Raw genomic sequence first — 22,753 nt, 5'->3', positions numbered from 1 at the left:
ATTCTCAACACAAGGGTGCGTCCTCAGTCCCCTCCTGTACTCCCTGTATACCCACGACTGCGTGGCCTCACACAGTTCCAACTCCGTCATCAAGTTTGCTGATGACACAACAGTATTAGGCCTGATTACCAACAATGACGAGACGGCCTACAGAGAGGAGGTAGGCATTCTGATGGTGTGGTGCCTGGTAAACAACCTCTCCCTAAACATCAGCAAAACAAAGGAGCTGATTGTGGACTTCAGGAAGAACCAGGCCGGGCAAGCCTTCATCCACGGGGATGCTGTGGAGACAGTCAAAAACTTAAAGTTCCTCGGCGTACACATCTCTAAGCAGCTGAAATGGTCAAGCCACATGGACACCGTGGTGAAGAAGTCATGACAACGACTCTTCAACCTCAGGATGCTGAAGAAATGTGATCTGTCCCAGAGGGCCCTCATAGTGTTATACAGGAGCACCATCGAGAGCATATTGTCGGGATTCATCAAAGATTGGTACGTCAACTGCACTGCACGGTCAGCCGAACGCACCATTAGGTGCACACTGACTGCCCTCCAGGACACCTACAACACCAGGGGTCGCAGGAAGGCCAAGAAGATAATTAGGGACCTCAGCCACCTGAGCCATGGCCTGTTCTCCCCACTTCCATCACTAAGAAGCAGGCAGTACAGGAGCATCATGGCAAAAACTGGAAGACTGGCTAATAGATTCTACCCCCAGACCATCAGGTTGCTGAATAGACACCACTAGTCAGCTACCTGCTCCCGTTTCCTGACCCACCAACAGACATTTACCCTGTCCCTGCCCCAATGGACATTTACCATTGTTACTGTGTTAATATGTATATATTACATTTGTATTTATTTACTTTCTTTATTTTTACATTTATTGTTTTTATTTCACTTTGGGATGCATTGTTGGAGCTCAGAGTTTAAGATTATCACTGTACCCTGTAATTACACCTGCAACCCTGTACACGTGACTATTAAACATTAAATCTAATCAAGATAGATCGATGATAGAATTACAGAGCAGCATCCGCCAGTCTGTCTGGTTGTTTATGAATGAGGGAAGGCTATCATTGATTGTTTATCTTTGTCTGGACTTCCCATGATTCCTTGCTCCAGCCCACCAGGGAAAAAGCCGGTTGCATAACGGCAGTGTTTCTATGTGCTTCGGTGATGAACTGTGAAGGCGTGCGACTTTGAAAACCCTCCCCTGGGATCCACATGCTTTTAGTTCCTCTTTTGCTCAGTCCACTGGAATAACAGGCTGTAGGCCTCGGCGAGTGCAGAGAGGGTTGTTGTGTGTGTGTGTGTGTGTGTGTGTGTGTGTGTGTGTGTGTGTGTGTGTGTGTGTGTGTGTGTGTGTGTGTGTGTGTGTGTGTGTGTGTGTGTGTGTGTGTGTGTGTGTGTGTGTGTAGGGGTGCAGAAAATGCTCCATAAAATATAACATGGCTGCAACTTTTCAAGGAACAGGTTCATAAAACAGAGGCTCTACTCAATCAAACCTGAAGTAGATTATGAACATGGATTTTCATTCTATAGTCAAAACAACCTGTAAAAAGGATATATAGGCTAAAAAACATGAACAAAACACTATTTTACCTTCCCATAGCCCAGCATGATGATTCGTACTAGCACCACGTTGATCCTGGCTCCCAGAGAGTGGTCATGGTAAATCTCGTTCACCTGCACAGACAAAGACACAGACATTTACTGTATCAACACATAAGGAAGAGAGAGAGAGAGAGTTGAGGAGAAAAAGAGGATATATTCTTAGAACATAAAATTCAAGAAGATAGAGACCTTCAGGGAGAGGTAAAAGACAGGATGAATGATGGGAAGATAACAATAGATACAGGGAGGAGAGGAGGTAGAGAAAGAGAGGGAACAGAGGAGTACACTCTTAGAAAAAATGGTGCTATCTAGAACCTAAAAGGGTTCTTCGGCTGTCCCAGTAGGAGAACCCTTTGAAGAACCCTTTTTGGTTCCAGGTAGAACCGTTTTGGGTTCCATGTAGAACCCTTTCCACGGAGGGTTTGACATGGAACCCAAAATGATTCTACCTGGAACCAAATAGGGTTTTACCTGGATCTAAAAAGAGTTCTCCTGAGGACAGCCGAATAACCTTTTTGGAACCAATTTTCTAAGAGTGTAGTTCTTCCCACTTCTCTTTATCACCTTGACGTTTTGGGATTTTCTTAAAGAGAGCACAAACTGGTTGCTAGACAACCCCCTAAAAAACGCAGGGACATGGTTGCCCCTGTCTGTCTGTCTGTCTGTCTGTCTGTCTGTCTGTCTGTCTGTCTGTCTGTCTGTCTGTCTGTCTGTCTGTCTGTCTGTCTGTCTGTCTGTCTGTCTGTCTGTCTGTCTGTCTGTCTGTCTGTCTGTCTGTCTGTCTGACCCAGTCCTTCTACTCTTTAATATTCTACAGCATTCCCTCATTCCCTGCTTTCCAAGAATAACACAGCCAGAGATGATGTGTGGGAGGACAAGGAGAGTGACAGTGTGGGTGTGTGTGACTCTCTGTGTCTCTGTGTGATTATGTGTGCATTTGACTGTGTGAGGGTGTGTACTCTACATGTGTGAGAGAGAGGTCAAGTGAAAATGTGTGGTACGTCTGTATGTGTGTGCACATCTGTGATTGTGTGCATGCGTTAATGTGCACTTCTGTGTGTGTGTGTGTGTGTGTGTGTGTGTGTGTGTGTGTGTGTGTGTGTGTGTGTGTGTGTGTGTGTGTGTGTGTGTGTGTGTGTGTGTGTGTGTGTGTGTCAGAGTGGCAGCCTGGAGGTGACATGGCCCCTCCAGCAGGTCAGATCACACTCTGTCCCTTCCAGCTGGTTGCCACAGCAACATCAGCCCAATTAGGGCCGGTTGACTTCCAGGTGACCCTGAAACCACGGGCCCCACTCTAATGAGACATTTACATACAGACGCACACATGGACGCACCCATACACACACAATGCATGAAAAAGATGTTTCCGGGTATTTTCCAACCTGTAAACATTCACTGAAATTTGATGTGAGCGGTAATTTCTCAAATTTTGATGGACAGCTTTTCGTAGAGTCGCCTCACATCAGCTGAACTTGGAAGAGGCTACCACCAAACATTTAGCTCCGTGCTTTTACATGACCATCCATTCTGGTCTGGATTTTAGCAACTTTATTACCGTTCTGGTTAGCGATTGTATCACCGTCATGGTTTTGTTTTCGACAGACGGTTATTTTATCATCGCCCTGGATGTCTGCCTAGTTGAGGGTCTCTCTCGCTCTCTCTCTCTCTCATTTCGCTGTTGTCTACCCTTGGCCTTTACAATGTTGGCGATACTTTTAGAGCCCATTGCTCTGTGAATGAAGAAATATAAATGACTGTTTCTCGCTCATGCCTTGGGAGAAACCACACGCTTGCTCTGTAAATGTATGGGAGAATCTGTAAACAACATGGGAGAATTTGGACTCTTGCGCTTACATGTCAAGACTGTTCTCTTGGTACTTAACCATGTTTCTGGACTTTACACATCTCTTGTGACTGTGGATTGTCATTCAAGTGCTGTCTGTAAATCCAAATGTTGTAACCCCCGTTCTAGACTTGCCATTATCTTGCTGCTTCTACTGTCTGGAAATGTGCAATCCAACCCAGCTCATGTCATTTTTGCCGCTACCGAATTAAGTAGTCAAGTTTATGCATACGAATGTTAGACGTCTTCTGCCAAAGCTTTATTTTGTGAATATATGGATAAATACTGCCGACCCTGACATATTTATGCTTTCTGAAACCAGGCTCAAAAAATCTATTACATACAAAAATATTGGCATAAATGGGTACAATGTTTTTCGGGTGGTGATGTTGCTGTATATGTAAAAGACAAGTTCTCTGTTACTAAACCTAAGCAATTTGAATATCTGTCTTTGAACCTTTTTTACATTATGTATTTAGCATTGAATGGAATAGAATGAATCCCTGATGTTGAATTAGCCTTTTCTTACTTCCACAACACATTCCAGGATGTATGCAATAGGCATGCCACTTTTAAAAAAATTCAGGATTAAGGGCAGCGATAACCCTTGGTTTACTGGTGGATTTACTAAAATCATAATGGAACGAAATGCTATGTGGGCTAAAGCAAGATCGTCTGGTTCGGCGGATGATTGGATGGCTTTTAAATGTCTTAGAAATCTGGGTGTGGCTATGACACAAAAATTGAAAGCAGACCACTCCTTAAATATTACTTCGGATAATTTAAATAATCCCTCCACATTTTAGCAAGTAGTGAAAGGTTTGGAGTGCAAAAAAGATACACAGCTTCCCAAACAATTGTTGGTAGACACTGAGAGAACCTCTATTCTGAAAGCCTTAAATCAGCCTTTTCTAGATGCAGGCAGTTTATTTGAAAAGGTTAAAGGTTTAAGTGCGCCCCCTGTAAAATTTACCTGACACCCCTGAGCACTCCTTCGCCAGGTTTTCCTTCTCATCCTTCTCTGGTTCAGATGTGCATAAAGCCCTGAAAGAAATTGATAGAAAGAAATCCCCTGGCCCTGATGATCTAGACCCCCGCCTACTACACTTAGCTGCAGACATCATTGCTCCACTTAATATGTTTAACCTCACGCTTGATGTTAAGGAAATCCCCAAGATATGGAAGTCTGCTTTTGTAAAGCCTCTCCTGAAAAGTGGAGATCCTTCGCTACTTGACAACTATCAACCCATATCAAAACTGTCTCTACTGTCTAAGGTACTGGAGTCCTTAGTTAGTAGGCAGCTGAAGGCCTACCTCCAAGAAAACAACATCTTAAATGGAATGCATTCAGGCTTAATGTCAGCAACACTGAAGATTTTAAATGACATCCACTGTGCTCTTGACAAGAAGTTACATTGTGTGCCTGTCTTTATTGATTTGTCGAAGGCATTTGCCACCGTGGACCATGCTGTGTTGGTGCAAAGGTAAAAATGTTGTGGAATTACTGGTCATGCGCTAGATAGGTAATTTATAAACCAATCAAATCGTACACAATGTATAATGGCGGATGGTTGTAAATCTGAGTCCATAGAGGTGTGCTCAGGTGTTCCGCAAGGTTCTATTTTGGGCCCACTGTTGTTAATTTTGTATATCAACAACATTGGGGATCATATTGCGACAGCGGATGTTCATTTTTATGCAGATGATACTGTTCTTTATTAAAGTTGTAGTAGTTTATCTTTAGCATTTGAAAATGCCCAAAGACCATTTGACACCATACCACAGAATCTTTATGATTTGAAGCTGGTTCTGAATTCGGGTAAAACAAAATGCATGGTATTTTCTAATGCCAGGCATGTTACTAATCATGTCATTGCTACATTAGATGGACATACTATAGAGCAAGTCAAAGACTACAAATATGTGGGAGTGTGGGTTGATGACAAGCTGAGCTTCACTGTTCATGTGGAGAACTTAATAAGGAAGCTCAAGCTGAAAATAGGTTTTTATTACCGGCATAAGGTTTGTTTTTCTTTGGAGGTCAAGAAAGAAGGTGCTGATATGATGTACAGTTAAAGTCGGAAGTTTACATACACCTTAGCCAAGTACATTTAAACTCAGTTTTTCACAATTCCTGACATTTAATCCTAGTAAAAATTCCCTGTCTTAGGTTAGTTAGGATCACCACTTTATTTTAAGAATGTGAAATGTCAGAATAATAATAGAGAGAATGATTTATTTCAGATTTTACTTCTATCATCACATTCCCAGTGGGTCAGAAGTTTAATTACTATTTGGTAGCATTGCCTTGAACTTATTTAACTTGAGTCAAACGTTTCGGGTAGCCTTCCACAAGCTTCCCACAATAAGTTGGGTGAATTTTGGCCCATTCCTCCTGACAAAGCGGTTGTAACTGAGTCAGGTTTGTAGGCCTCCATGCTCGCACATGCTTTTTCAGTTCTGCCCACAAATTTTCTATAGGATTGAGGTCAGGGCTTTGTGATGGCCACTCCAATACTTTGACTTTGTTGTCCTTTAGCCATTTTGCCATAACTTTGGAAGTACGCTTGGGGTCATTGTCCATTTGGAAGACCCATTTGCGACCAAGCTTTAACTTCCTGACTGATGTCTTGAGATGTTGCTTCAATATATCCACATCATTTTCTTTCCTCATGACGCCATCTATTTTGTGAAATGCACGTCCCTCCTGCAGCAAAGCACCCCCACAACATGATGTTGCCACCCCTGTGCTTCACGATTGGGATGCTATTCTTCGGCTTGCAAGCCTCCACCTTTTTCCTCCAAACACAAAGATGGTCATTATGGCCAAACAGTTCTATTTTTGTTTAATCAGACCAGTGGACATTTCTCCAAAAAGTACAATCTTTGTCCCCATGTGCAGTTGCAAACCGTAGTCTGGCTTTTTTATGGCGGTTTTGGAGCAGTGGCTTCTTCCTTGCTGATCGGCCTTTCAGGTTATGTCGATATAGGACTTGTTTTACTGCAGCTCTAGATACTTTTGTACCTGTTTCCTCCAGCATCTTTACAAGGTCCTTTGCTGTTGTTCTGGGATTCATTTGCACTTTTCGCTCCAAAGTACGTTCATCTCTAGCAGGCAGAACGCGTCTCCTTCCTGAGCGGTATGCCGGCTGCGTGGTACCATGGTGTTTATACTTGCGTACTATTGTTTGTAAAGATGAACGTGGTACCTTCAGGCATTTGGAAATTGCTCCCAAGGATAAAACAGACTTGTGGAGGTCTACAATTTATTTTGATTTACCCATGCTGTCAAGCAAAGAGGCACTGAGTTTGAAGGTAGGCCTTGAAATACATCCATAGGTACACCTCCAATTGACTCCAATTATGTCAATTAGCCTATCAGAAGCTTCTAAAACCATGACATCATTTTCTGGAATTTTCCAAGCTGTTTAAAGGCACAGTCAACTTAGTGTATGTAAACTTCTGACCCACTGGAATTGTGATACAGTGAATTATAAGTGAAATAATCTGTCTGTAAAACAATTGTTGGAAAAATGACTTGTGTCATGCACAAAGTAGATGCCCTAACCAACTTGCCAAAACTATAGTTTGTTAACAACAAATTTGTGGAGTGGTTGAAAAACGAGTTTTAATGACTCCAACCGAAGTGTATGTAAACTTCCGACTTCAACTGTACATTACTGGCGACTTTAGATTTTAGTGATGTTCTATATATGCAGGCCTCAACAACTACCCTGAGAGCACTTGGTTCAGTATATCATGTGGCCCTCAGGTTCATTACCAATCAAAAACGTCTAACACATCATTGTGATCTCTACAGCGCCTTTGGCTGGTCGTCATTGACCTTGCATAGGCTTAAACACTGGTATACACTGACTTATAAGGCCAAATTGGGTAAAATGCCACTTTATCTCTGTTCTTTTTTAATCAGATCAGTAAATAAATATCAATTACGGTCCCATTCTCATTTGCTTTTAACTGTACCAAGAATTAGAACAGGTCATGGTAGAAATAGTTTTAGTTACGCAGCTCCGTGGTGCTGGAATTCTCCCTTGAACATTTAAAAATGTGATGATTTAGTCACGTTGGTGGAGTTTAAACACTTGGTTGATGTAAATATCATAGAAGGGTGTAATTGTCTTTAGGACAGCTGTTTTGACATTTGTGTTTCGTTACGCAATTGTTGTACTGTATGTGTGTCTATAGTTTTGTTCAGTGTTGTGTTAATGTATGTAGGTTGTTTTGTCTGAAACTTTGTTCCCCCTGCGGCTGTTGGACCAGGTCTCTCTTGAAAAATAGATTTTACCTCAATGAGAAAAACCTGTATAAATAAAGGTTACAAAAAATGATCGCTGCATGTGCAAGTAAACCTTTCATTGTATTGTATTGTGTACACCAGGGCTCTCCAACCCTGTTCCTTGAGTGCTACTGTTCCTCAAATCAAATTTATTTATAAAGCCCTTCTTACATCAGCTGATATCTCAAAGTGCTGTACAGAAAACCAGCCTAAAACCCCAAACAGCAAGCAATGCTTCCTGTAGGTTTTCGCTCCAACCCTAATCTAGTGCATCTGATTCCAGGGTGGGGCTCCTGAATGGCGTAGCGGTCTAAGGCACTGCATCTCGGTGGTTGAGGTGTCACTACAGACACCCTAGTTCGATTTCAGGCTATAACCGGCCGTGATTGGGAGTCCCATAGGGCGGCGCACAAATGGCCCAGCGTCGTTCGGGTTTTTCCGGTGTAGGCCGTCATTGTAAATATTTCTTTTTTAACTGACTTGCCTAGTTAAATAAATGTTACATTAAAATTTTTTTTTGTAATAATAATAGTAATTAACTGGTTGAAAAACTGAATCAGGTTAGTTACAACCGGGGTTTGATTGAAAACCTACAGGAAGTTAGCTCTCCATGTGCACTGTTAGAGAGCCCTGGTTGTACACCATGTGCATCTAGGGCTGGGCAATATGGCCAAAATACTATATCATATCACTGTATTTTTCTCATTTTTGACAGTATGATGGTTTTTGATGTTTCTTAATAATAGTCTAGGTCTACATAGAGGTGCTGTTTTCAGAAAATTCACAAAAGCTCTGACGAAGGCCGTTAGGCCGATACGTAAGCTTATTAAATATCAGTGATACTATCAAGAGCAGTGTGTGGTTTCCTTTTTCCTTCATCATGTTTCTTAATAATAAAAGTGATTATTATGCTTTATGGGTAATGAATGGACCTAGGACGGCAACAAATGAATTCAAAGTGGTGGTCTTAATTGCGCTTTCTCCATTCTGATTGCTTTACTGTTATACCAAAAAACAATAGAAGGACAAAACTGACAGTGAAGAAGTCCTATTTTTGGAACATTGCATAGGAATCAAAATCCTCTTTTGTAGCCTCTTACTCTGTTACTCAACGAATGCTTGCCATTTGCCTAGTTATTTATCACTCACACACTGTCATGTTTATTTTTTTCGTATGCCTCTATTTCGTTTACAAAAAAAAAATCCTTACAGAATAATTATTCTCTGGCTTATTTGACTTCAGTCTACTTTCGCCACTAGGAAGTCGCCCGATTCCTTGGGGTCTTTAGAATTGCACCGTTAACGCTACTAGCTCCTTGCAGGGAAGCAAATGTGTTTCACCAGTTTGTCCAGTATGGGAAACCGTAGTTTGCCATGTGGATGCTTGATAGTAACAACACAGAGTAACGATATCTTTTGTAACCAGCCTAAAGATTGTTTTAGTGTTTACAACGACAGCTTGGGTAGCAAATTAGCAATAATATTAGATTGCATTTTCCAGCTAGCATTTTCGTCACGTAGTACGCATGCCCTAATGCCTTCCTCACAGCAAGGTTTTCAGGCATTTATATGAGGTGCGAGATTTAGTAATGTAAGTTTACAGGAGTTTCAATTCGGTGGGGAAGAGTGATCAGGAGTTTTTCAGACATGCACACACACACATAACAGTGTGCATTCCCTGCAGTACACGTCAGGCAACTTGAGACGCTGTTCATTCCCGGGTAAGTTTTTTGTGAATACTCAACCCGATCACGCTGGGTTTACAGACCCCTTCAAGTCGTCTGAACACCAATCTGTTCTTTAAGTGTGCCGAAGCGTGTATGTGTGACATGCCATTAATACCTTCCGAAAAGTGATCTGGAATTTTTAACCCAGAAACGTGTCTTCTCATGCAGTGACACACACAAACATACACTCCTTGTTCAACACACGATAACCCTGGGGTCCTGATTTGAGACCCCACACTGAGCGCTCCTTTTAAAAACACACTGTACTGTCACATTCATGCCTGGACACACACATTTTTAGACACATTGAGAAAGAGTGAAGGGCCCGGCTAGATGTCATTATTGTGGACAATGTGGACTGGATAGTGTGTGCGTGTCTACGTGTGTGTGTGTGTGTGAGCGCGAGCTTGTGCACATGGTGAGCGTGTGCACTTTGTGTGTGTCACCTACAAGTAACTAATGCAGGACTAGAGGTGGACCCGGCACAAAATCCTTATTATCAGATTAATAATATAACCAGGACCTCCTTCAACACTTAATACTGTTAGAAGAGGGAGAGATGATGGAGAGAGAGAGAGAAGAAAGGGAAAGATGGAGAGAAGGGGCAAGAAATGATTAACTAGGATTGGACCAACTCCGACTTATTATTGTGTCTGTTCTCAGCCTAGCACTATGTGTACCCTAACACTAGCTCCGGAGCCATGAATTAAGACAAAATAAATGGCTCTGACTTGCTCTATAAGACAGAGCTATGTCCGCTCCAACCCTGGTCCAGCCTTAGGTGACTGAGTGTGTGTCTGATAGACCTGTATTACTTCAGAGTGTTAGTTCAGAGTGTTAGTTCAGAGTGTGCTCCTTACAGATGTGTTTCATTCTCACCTGACATCCATACTATTATTACCTGTTACCATGCAGGCTTTTAACAGGGACATCATGCATTCATTAGCATTCACCACAGCCAGGCTTGCTTTATCAGCCACACACAATCACAAGCACGCACCTGCATGCACGCACACACACACACACACACATGCGCACACACGCACACATACACACACGCACACATGCACACATGCACACATGCACACACGAACAGGGAAGATGAGCTGGATATTAAAGGTCCAACTCAGCTATTTTTATCTCAATATCAAATTATTCCTGGGTAACAATGAAGTACCTTACAGTGATTGTTTTCAATTAAAATGGTCAAAAAGAAACAAAAATAGCTTCTTAGCAAAGAGCATTTTCTTAAGCAAGAATTGTCTGGGAGTGGTTTGAGTGGGGAGGAGAAAAGTGCAAATTAGTTGTTATTGGCAGAGAGGTTTGGATCTCTCTTTCTTATTGGTCTATTAACTAACTTACTACATGGTGAGGTCACCATGGAAGGCCAAAACTCCCTCCCACCAAAACAGACTGAAATTCCAGGTGGTCTTTTAAAACAGGTTTTACACTATTAGGGCATTATCATAACTGTTTACAATTTCACAGTATTATTCCAGCCTCATAGTGTGGAAAAAATAAAACACAGGTAAATACATTTTTTGACTGCACTGGGCCTTTAGCACGATCCAGCCATCTCTCTCATCACAATTACGTCTCAGTGTAAAGGTCTCCCATCAGTTAGACAGGGAAACCGAGTGTCCTCTACAATGGCATCAATAAGCAGACACTTCTATGCAGGAGATTACCACACAATGGATTTCACCGAAAGGCTAAATATCTGCATCTTGGGAATAATGGAAATGGATCTCCCCTCCCTCTATCTCTCACTTGCTTACACTCTCTCTCTCGCTCTAGCTCTCTCTTTAGCACCCTCTCTCGGACAGTGGGATTGGACAGAGTTTAGGGAGAAATATTGTGTGAGACTCTGGCACTGATGCTCCCTGTCCTCCTGCCCTTGACCATGTGTGTGTGTGATTATGTGAGTGTGTGTCCTGGGACTTGGACAGAGAGGGAGAGGGGATGGAGGCGGGTGGGTGTGAGAGAGGGTGGTTCAGGGCTGCCCCATCGATTACTCCTCTTTTCCCATGGACCACTTAAAGAAGCAGATCAATGGTCTTTTGCATTTCTCTGTCATGTTGTTTTTCTCTATTCTCCTCTATGATTGGGCTGCTTCTTGCTGATTGGGCGTGGAGTGTGTGGGTGTGTGTGTGCATGCTCTGGACCGTGTATTGTTGTAAATGATTAGATATTACTGCACTGTTGGAGCTAGGAACACAAGCATTTCGCTACACCCGCAATAACATCCGCTAAATATGTGTATGTGACCAATAAAATTTGATTTGATTTTGATTTGACACACACGCACCGTAACACTCCAGTTGAACCCCTCAGACAGGATTAAGTGGTTGCCGTGGGAGCTGTTTCATGTCCAGCAGAAAGACCGCCCACCTCCTCTCCTCTCTGACCCCTAGCTGTCTCTCCATCTGTCTCTCTCTCTCTCTCTTTCTCTTCCTCCAATTTCTTTCTCTCCTTCCTTCCCTCTCAATGTACACCTTGACTTTCTGACCTTTAGTTGCCCGACAGGAAGAAGAGCGGCAGGACGAAGGGGCGTAGGTGCGGTTCACCTCACACCTAGCAGGGGTCTAGAGCATCCCTGCTAATATACAGATAACAGAGAGACACACACACGCTTGTCTGGCTAGCTGGCTAGCTGGCTGGCTGGCTCATTGTAGCTTTGAGGCACTCTGGTATACTTGCCTAGTGGGCTAAGCTAGTTAGAATAGGGGTGACCGCTTCACATGGCATGGTTTTTCAGATTAATTATATATACCTGGGGAGCAACAGAAGTACTTGGGAGCAACAGAAACAAACAGGAATGGAATTGTGTATTGGGTTGTGGGTATTATCCCTAGAAATTTGATAGGATCTCTATGGTGTTATTTCTGTGTACTTAACAAGGTACTTTTATCAAGTATATCTAGCGGATAACAATGTCTGCTGAATGACTGGCCTGAATAAAAGCAAGATCAAAAATACTCCACTTAGTCACACAGCCTGCACTGTACAAAAAAAAGAAAAGATGTTGATTTAATGTACAATGTGCAATCTATTATACATTTCTCAAGGGCATCAATTGATAATGTGTACTGAACAAAAATATAAACACAGCATGTAAGATGTTGATCTCATGTTTCATGAGCTGAAATAAAAGATCACAGAAATATTTCATACGCACAATAAGTTTATTTATCTCATATTTTGTGCATATATTTCTTTACATCCCTGTTAGTGAGCATTTCTCCTTTGCCAAGATAATCCATCCAGCTGACAGGTGTGCTATATGAAGAAGCTGATTAAACAGGATGATAATTACACAGGTGCACCTTGTACTGGGGACAATAAAATGGCAGAGCGGTTTACTGATGTCAACGTTGTGACCAGAGTGCCCCATGGTGGCCCTGGGGGTATGGTATGGGCCGGTATAAGCTATGGACAACGAACAAAATTGTATTTTATCGATGGCAATTTGAATGCACAGAGATACCGTGACGAGATCCTGAGGCCCATTGTCGTGCCATTTATCCCCTGCTATCACCTCATGTTTTAGCATGATAATGCACGGCCCCATGTCGCAAGGATCTGTACACAATTCCTGGATGCCAAAAATGTCCTAGTTCTTCCATGGCCTGCATACTCACCTGACATGTCACCCACTGAGTGTGCTTGGGATGCTCTGGATCGTCATGTTCAACAGAGTGGGACAACATTCCAACTCTATACAAAGGAGCTGTGTCGTGCTGCATGAGGCAAATGGTGGTCACACAAGACAGTTTTTTTCATGGTATCTGTGACCAACAGATGCATATCTGTATTCCCAGTCATGTGAAATCCATAGATTAGGGCCTAATGAATTTATTTCAATTAACTGTGTCATGACGTTGGCCTGTGGGTAAGGTTTATGACCCCCCATAAATACCTTTCTCCCTTCCCCTCTCTATCTGACCCTACTGAAGGACTTGAATAGCCCGTGTTAAATATAGAGAGTCTGGGAACATCAAACAAATGGGGAAAAGGAACCATATTTTGGTAATAAAACCAGTTGGAAATATGCTTGGGAACGTAATGAGTATGGATGTCAGTTCGGTTGTCATCTGAGACATTATGACTGATGACAGGACGACATAAACTGTACCTGAGAAAGTATACACCCTCTAGTTATCAGAGTAACATGGAATTGTTATGCAATTGAAATGTTTGATATTGAAATTGTTTGTTAGGAGATTAAATGTAATTTTAGCTTCCAAATGAGAGAATTGGGTTTTCATAAGGAAAGTGCCCTGCTTGATCAGTGGCCCACCCCTGTGAAGAGACAGGGGTTATAAACGATGAAACACATCCTTCCCCCTCTCCACTATATAAGCCTTTGACGAAAAGATAACCACATGTTCCAGTACGTGAGGTCTGCAGCCTCTACGTTAGAAGGACACACGTCAAGTACAGAACTAAGCCAACCTCGGCGTGAGCTTTGGTGGCGAATGGTATGAACTTTGAGCTTATTCACTACAGAAGTGATACTTCCTAGCCGTTGAGTTAGCAGCGGCCGCTGTAGACGTGGGCTAGGAAAGGACGGACGACGGATCCAGTCTAACAGACGGACGAAGATACCACCACGTATCCAATTTACCACCAGAGACATTCTTCCGAGGACAGGAAGATCTGTTGGCCAACCCGGCCAGCATCTACGACCAATATACCGAAGCGCAGCTCAGAGTAAATATTTATTGCATTTTCCTTTTCCAAATGGGCAGTAATTTAGTAATGCATAAGATAATGTATTTACGATAGCATAGCTGCTGTTTCTTCGTTCCTAAATCTTCCCGCTCTTTCATTCAAGCCCAACCCCCTTTCCTTTGTGTAACCAGCTTTCATACAGGTTCCGTCCACCAGGACGTTTTCTGTATGACATCATTTTATTCTGTGTATATGTAATTCTGTGTGATTAGTTTAGGTATTTAGTAAATAAATAATTAAACCCAATTTTACAGTGCCTTCTCCACTTGTTAGCCCAGAGTATACTCTGCTTCCTAAGAATTTAACATTGTTCAATGATCCGAAAAGGGTCTGAACAGACATATTTGGCGCACCCTGTGTGGACTCTAAAACTAGGCCGCACGTTTGGGTAATTTCGACATATGACACCCCGTGCGAGGAATCTAAAATAGGATGACGCTTTCATTTTGATTCAGCCTATATAAAATTGAAAAGCAGATTACATAATATACCAAGTTTATTATATACATTATGGGAATTGTAGACCGGAATTATTGGTGCGTTTGTGCTCTGGAGAATCGCCTCCGTGTTGTGCTCTGAGGTAGTCAGTGGCGAGCATAAGCTATACAGTTCTGTATGAGGGCTGATAAAGCTATCTGAGAAATAGCGCGTTTGGCCAAACGCTGGGCTATTTCTGCCTCGCGCATTTCAGACGCGTGTTGGCTAGGTCATTATTAATTTCTCGAGCGAGGACAAAGAGCCAGCCGATTGGAATTTAGGAGAGATTAGCTTGACCAGCGATAAGTATCTCTCTGTCTCTCTCGCGTTTCGATGCGAGTAGACCACGGTGCATTTCGTTGTTTGCCGCGAGTTCCGGTTAAAACATCGTCAAATATCGCCGAAAAGGGTTTGAACATAATACGTTATAAGTAAAACCTTTCCCTTGCCAAGGGAATCCTATGTTGAGCATTTTTCAGGCATAAAGTAGCATTAGCTTGCTCGAGATGCTAAGCTAACAAAAGGGAAAACAGCCATTTTGTTTTGTGCCACATTGTAAATCCTCCGCCTTGCTGAATGGAAGTCCCGCCCTGGGTACTTCCGCTTGATTTCAGCGTGTGCCAGCAGGGACCTCTGAAGAGTCACCAGTACTTTCCTTCAAGAAGAATTAGTCAGGTGACACTCAAGTCGTTACTCGTGATATCCAGACGGATATCGATGTCTTATTCAATTGAACTAATAAGTGAAATTGCCAGATTTACATTCTCAAGTGGATCTTTTAAATAATATCCAAATTGATGAGTTTTCTAAATGAGACATTGTAATCTTTTTCCACATTAACCTAGATGAATAAACCTCTCAGGTTAATTAAAGTTTAAATCCCAAATAGCCTATACAGGTTTGATTTATCATTAAAATTGATCAATCAGTAAAATTTGGTTTTTGCAAAACCCATTCAGTAATCCAGTACTGACAGAAGTCCCGACCCCGCGGGAATCCCATGTGGCTTCGGCCCAAGGAAGAAGTGTACCATAGTGGGGAGTGTTCCCAACATTTGATCGACTGTTTACACTTATGAAATCCAATCAATGGAGATTGTATGGATTATCGTCTCATTCAATTTAATAAGTTAAATTGTTGAACATACCTTAATGGTCTTCCAATCAAATGAGACACTTTTAAAACTTCTCATTTTAACCTGGATGAAGCAACCTCTCAGGTTAATTCAAGTTTAATACCCAGATAGCCTACCCAGGTAGGATTAATCATTGGCATTGATTAATTAATTAAATTTGCTTTTGCAAATTCATTCACGTCCAACTTCCACATTACTGGTACAGTACTGATGGTTCGTCAACATCTATAAATAGATTAAACTTGTCTTTGCAGCTTCCAATGAATTCCAAACCCAAACATTGAAAAAAAAATAGGAACATTTTTCCTCTAAATTTTTCTAATAATGTGCAAGCTACCAAAGGAGGTGGTCACCACTCCTCCGCTAATTAGTGAACCTCCACCCATAAAAGGATTGATCTCTGACCTCAGCAGGGATACCAACCCTAATTATGACATTAGCGAAAACACAGCTGAAATTGCGAACGCTCTCCAAAATCAACCATCAAACACAGGCTTTGTGACGGTTCTCTCCACTTTAGCACTTATGTATCGCCATCAAAGGTTGGCATCGGTCCAATACCACAGTGCACAGCTGAAGCACGTGCAAGACATGGCTAACATGAGGGCACAGGTGGAGAGAACTGAGCAACTATTGACAAAAGCAGGAAATGAAAACATTCTGCTAGCCGAGGAACTGCGTTTGAAATCGGAAGAATTAAAAGTAATTGCAAATACTTATGACGATGAACGAGCACAAACTCTCCAACAAAATCGTCATCTGCAGGAACAACTCGATTTAGCCAAAACTAAATACGATGTAGTCCACTCCAAATTAGATAAATCTGTCGAGTTATCTATAAACAGGAGCGCACAATTTGATAACATGCAGGCAGTTTTGTTGAACGTTACTCAAGGTAACAATGTTCTACTCCAAATTCTGCAGACCAAAGACGATCAGTTGATGAACACAATGACAAAGTTGGATGACAAATCAGCAGAACTTATTGAAGTTGCTGACCAAATGAATAATGAGAGAACTCAGGTGATGAGGATGGAAATATTGATTTCTAAGCAAGCAGAGGAAATCTCATCACTGAATCTCTCGCTCTGTACTCGAGACCTCTATCTGCAAACCATGACAGATAAGTTTGAGACCGAAAGGAGCAGGTGTGACACTCACGTGTCCAAAATTGGTACTCTAAGCGCTCAAGTGGACTCTGCAATGCAGCAGAAGACCACCCTTAGGTACCATCTGGAGGAAGTCCAGAATGGTCACGCTCTACAGCATGACTACCCATCCAAGCAACCGGAGTCCGGTACTCAAAGGAGTGAAGACGATAGGTTTCAGACATTGCCTCCATCATGTGTCCCTCAGTCTTGTCCTCTTGGCCATTCGGCACTGAGTAATATGGAGCCTCTTGGCCAACAAAGCCAAAGCTTGGCTTCTCCTCTTGGCCTGTCGGCCCCAATTTCTCCACAGGATGAAGCCAACCCTCTCTGCCCGCTTGGCGCGGAATACCTTGACAAACTCGTCAAGAATTTCCCCATCTTTGACCCCGTTCCAGGTCAGCCAAACGATACTGAGACGTTCCTAGCTGACATAGAGGACGCGTTGGGTGGCTACGGGTTCTGACAGGGTTTACCTGTTGAAGCGAACGTCGAATACACACGTGACGAGGTTCATTCGCCTACAACAGCAACACGTGCTAAATGACTACGCTAAGCTTGCCACAGCTTTGAAATTAGAATTCAGTGGTTCTGCGACTCGCAAACACGATAGCTCACTGGCTAACACGGTCAAACAAGCTCGGAACGAACACCCACAAGCTTTCTATCATAGGCTTCGTTCAGCTTACTTTGGCCTACTCAGGGAAACAGGAATGGAAGAGCTGTTACCATTCAAACAAATGTTTCTGTCGAACATGTATCCCACCTTCATTACCTACTTGGGCCCTGCAGCCCACGTTGGCTTGCCTATCTTACAACTCAGAGAGCTTGCAAGCACAGCTTTTGAGGCATCAAAAGCTCGCAACGCTAAGAGTCCTGACCACTCGGTTTTGAAGTTTGACCAGGAGCACTCACTCCAGTTAGAGGGTGCATTATCAGGTATTGGAGCGTTGAGAGCTGACGCACAACAACAGTTTCTACCACGAAACCATGATTCCAATAACCGCCGCGGTCGAAATAACTGTAATGTACATCGCCTTCAAAACGACTACCGCTACAATCGACCTGTTCGCTACGTTCCTGCACCTAACACACACAAAGTGTCAGAGCACAAGGGTAACAAAGGGTTGAAGGACGATCAAAACGTAGACCAATGTTCTCCAGAAGTCCCACTACGGGAAGAACTAAAGCGAGAACAATTTGAGAAAAGGGTAAAAGATAAGTCACAAGGATTAGACGGGGAATTACCGGACACCAGGTCCGCAGAAATTAACACCCATAACAAGGACGTTAAAGTTCAAATTTCTCCCGCTCTCATTCAAGACCCTATCCAGGGCCCGCTTGATCAAGAAACAAGCCCCCGGGCTTTGTCTGTAGACTCTGATACAAAAGTTGCGAAGAAAAAGGTCAAACGCTTCGTTAAAGCCAAGCCCACTCAAAATCGGAAAAGTCAATCTGCTTCCACCTTGAACAGAAAGGGCACATCACGTCGTTGCGAACGACCACTCCACTTTGTGGGGAATATGTCCACTAACCCCAAATCTAAACGGCCATACCTGGAAACAGTCCTGGAGGATTGCTTAACTTGTCATGCGCTAATTGATTCGGGTGCGACAATATCACTCATCTCTCAAACATTGTTTGATGATCTCAAAAGGGCTTTGAAGCCAACTAAACGTGGGTTAAAAGTGGAGCGATGCGAAACTACACTTCGAGGGGTCACTCAGACTACCTCGCCTCTCACGTTGAGAGTCATGCTGAAACTACACTTCAAGGACGTATCACTCGTTCACCCTGTGTATGTTACCAGCCTCGAAACTGTACCCCTGCTACTTGGAGTAGACTTGATGGATCGGTTACTCCCATTGATGGATTGGAAAACCAACCAGGTATGGTCACAGGCCACAGTGCCTTCTCCACTGACCACACTGTCTTCGCCTAACGCTAGCTGCAACGCAGTCATTCACGAGGGGTATCTGTCGAAAGCACCCCTTGGGAAAAAGACGTTTAGAAACCTCTTGGTGCAGAATCCGATCCAAGGAGATATTACGATATCTCGACACATTCCATCAGCCAATCTGATTGACCATTCTTTTCATGATTTCGAGCCAGCTGTCTCTGTGAATGAGCAACTTCCCTCCTCCTTGCAGTCGTGCAATACGGTAGTTGAGATGAACTTCTCTTGCCCTTCAGACACTTCCGCAAGCACTGCGGCCGTCTCAGCAAGAAAAACATTGATGCGCAGAGTACACTCTGCTTCCGATGATGCACCTTCTGCTTTGTTGGGGACTGTCACCCCTTACAATGACACTAATGGCGTCAGTCCAGCAACTGACCCGATGACTCCCACTGGTGAAACACTTTGCGATATCACAGACCGATATCCTCGTCTCAGTTTGCAGGTACTGAAGAGGTTGCCACACGCGGACGCGGTGGTGACTGACATTCCTCGACAGCCACTGAGTGCTTTGAAGCACAAACACCAGGAGATTTGGTTGAAAGGTTACAGCCATTCTCATAATAACGCGGTCACTGACAACTCGTAAATAGGGTCTGAACTTTTCGTTTGCGCCTCAGACACCAACACCACCCGCTGGTGGGGGGGGGGTCCCGAGACGCAAAGGGGGGGAATAGTAGCCCAGACCCATGATGAGCCTCATCGAGGCCGGTGGGGGGGGGGTCGAGTCTACGGACAACACCGTACAAGGCCGCCAGAGCATAAATCAAATCTAGTTCTAAACTCCCCTATGAGAACAGTGAGGAGCAGACAGGCCCCTAGACGGGGATTATCTTAGAACACATCTAAGATAGTTCTGAGGTGTACCACACTGGTCGTAAAGGAAGTCCAGTGGACTTGTCCACCTCCAAAACAAATGGCAACAATAATCATTCCTTGCCATGTGTAGGTTCAACTACAATACAACTAGTAATATGCTTCAATCATGTGTTCCGGTTGATAATATTTCAGAATAAATCGGTAGGACAACTGGACCCCTTGAATACCAGTACCAATACCACAGTCAGTCCATCAACACTCAGTAAGAGGATTAGTAACCTCACAAGTTAAATTGCTATTGATAATAGCGACATAGGAGTCACTCAGAGTGCAACACGGGGAAGGGAATCTCCAGTGCACTCTTCCAATGGTTAACACATGCCACTAATAAATAGAACCCTCCGTTCAGGAGAAAAGTTATTAGAAGTCATGAACCATGATCACACCACGTACGACTGGTCTAATACTTAGAGTACTTCCGTCGTGAGGTTAGCTCCTCCGTGGATAACATAGCTATGAAATAGACTTCATACCTACCACCACTACAATAGTGGAAGACACCGTGACTTGTAGAAAACTACTACAGACTCCCTTGACACCAATTCTGACTGACCTCCGGGCATTGACCTGAAAATTACCTGACTACGTCAGACTCATTCTGAACAAGTTGTAATCTGCCAGGATACTTTGGTTTTCTTCCCTTGACATGCGCAATTGTGTAAGCATAAACGCACATGCACAACGGAACATCCAATTAGGATTTATGCTAGGATCACTTAAGGGTCCAAACAAAATACCAGCCTTAGTAAAGTTGAACATTTACTTCTAGGCCTTTGACTCTACAGCACTCACCAGTTTTCTAACCAGAAGTCCATAGGTCATCCCTGTAGACTGCCCAAAACTAGTGCCTTACAGCTGTAGACTTATCATATAGTTGTCAACTTAGGATAGTACCCTAAGCGCCACCCCGCAAATTAGGAAAGCCCTAAATATGACATTAGACAATGCCATGATAGGGTCATTTTGCCAAGACCATGGACGTAGATAGAATACAGTCCAATTAGATGATTAAGGTGGCATAACTATATTTTGTTTTGTTTATGCTTTCATTCATTTTGTTTCATTTTCTTCGGCACATGGAAAGTGATAAAGCCATAAACAACTCCCCCATACAACCATCAGTTAGTGCCACAACGCCGCTCATTTGGGAGGAAATGTAATGATATATTTCATGAGTGTGTGTGCATTGTTAACATCTGCCTAAGTTACTGCCCAGATATTCCAGTCTGGACGACCAGACGACGGGTCCGGAACGGCGATCCCAATCCGGACATCCGCTGCCGAGCCATGGAAAGGACTTCTTCATTTGCAGAGACCCTACCCGGGTCGACCACCAGAGGGGGGACTGCAATAGCAACCACCAACTGGACATCTGCTGCCCAGCCTTGGAGCGGACTTCTTCATTTGCAGACACCCTACCCGGGTCGACCGCCAGATGGGGACCACAACGATGATCCACAACCAGGACAACCCACGTTCATTTTTATGTTGGTTTACAACATGCAGGTTAATCGCAAGATTGAACCCAACATGGGGGGACTGTCATGACGTTGGCCTGTGGGTAAGGTTTATGACCCCCCCATAAATACCTTTCTCCCTTCCCCTCTCTTTCTGACCCTACTGAAGGACTTGAATAGCCTGTGTTAAATATAGGGAGTCTGGGAACATCAAACAAATGGGGAAAAGGAACCATATTTTGGTAATAAAACCAGTTGGAAATATGCTTGGGAACGTAATGAGTATGGATGTCAGTTCAGTTGTCATCTGAGACATTATGACTGATGACAGGACGACATAAACTGTACCTGAGAAAGTATACACCCTCTAGTTATCAGAGTAACATGGAATTGTTATGCAATTGAAATGTTTGATATTGAAATTGTTTGTTAGGAGATTAAATGTAATTTTAGCTTCCAAATGAGAGAATTGGGTTTTCATAAGGAAAGTGCCCTGCTTGATCAGTGGCCCACCCCTGTGAAGAGACAGGGGTTATAAACGATGAAACACATCCTTCCCCCCTCTCCACTATATAAGCCTTTGACGAAAAGATAACCACATGTTCCAGTACGTGAGGTCTGCAGCCTCTACGTTAGAAGGACACACGTCAAGTACAGAACTAAGCCAACCTCGGCGTGAGCTTTGGTGGCGAATGGTATGAACTTTGAGCTTATTCACTACAGAAGTGATACTTCCTAGCCGTTGAGTTAGCAGCGGCCGCTGTAGACGTGAGCTAGGAAAGGACGGACGACGGATCCAGTCTAACAGACGGACGAAGATACCACCACGTATCCAATTTACCACCAGAGACATTCTTCCGAGGACAGGAAGATCTGTTGGCCAACCCGGCCAGCATCTACGACCAATATACCGAAGCGCAGCTCAGAGTAAATATTTATTGCATTTTCCTTTTCCAAATGGGCAGTAATTTAGTAATGCATAAGATAATGTATTTACGATAGCATAGCTGCTGTTTCTTCGTTCCTAAATCTTCCCGCTCTTTCATTCAAGCCCAACCCCCTTTCCTTTGTGTAACCAGCTTTCATACAGGTTCCGTCCACCAGGACGTTTTCTGTATGACATCATTTGTATTCTGTGTATATGTAATTCTGTGTGATTAGTTTAGGTATTTAGTAAATAAATAATTAAACCCAATTTGGTATTGCTGATTCAACTTGTTAGCCAGGGTTCGTGAAGATAGCCAAGAATTTACAACTTTCATTATGAGACTGAAAATAAGATAAGGGTTAATATTGACTGCTACCGATGTAAAGTATTACTAAGTATTTTAAGAGTTTATTCGGAAGATAACGGCTCTATAAACGTTCTTCCGTGGTGCCCTGACTTTCTAGTTAATTACATTTACATGATTAGCTTAATCAGGTAATATTAATTAGAGAAAGAATTGTATAGGTTAGCATGTCATATCACTTAATCCGGCA

The 22,753-nt window shown here is 43.1% G+C and overlaps 1 protein-coding gene across 2 annotated transcripts in view; it reads right to left on the bottom strand.

Annotated features, from left to right (window-relative positions):
- Nucleotides 1–22,753, bottom strand: part of LOC106604833 (A disintegrin and metalloproteinase with thrombospondin motifs 2) — a 209,226-nt gene that overhangs the window by 30,654 nt on the left and 155,819 nt on the right. For both annotated transcript variants that reach the window (XM_014199880.2, XM_045718244.1), the window contains exon 5: nucleotides 1,606–1,689. In XM_014199880.2, the coding sequence (XP_014055355.1) occupies nucleotides 1,606–1,689 (84 nt within the window). The remainder of the gene's footprint in view (nucleotides 1–1,605; nucleotides 1,690–22,753) is intronic.

This window comes from Salmo salar, chromosome ssa05 (assembly GCF_905237065.1).
Source record: "Salmo salar chromosome ssa05, Ssal_v3.1, whole genome shotgun sequence".
In the NCBI taxonomy this organism is placed as follows: domain Eukaryota; kingdom Metazoa; phylum Chordata; class Actinopteri; order Salmoniformes; family Salmonidae; genus Salmo; species Salmo salar.
Note: the sequence above shows the minus strand (reverse complement) of the source record. Positions and strands in the feature narration are given on the sequence as shown.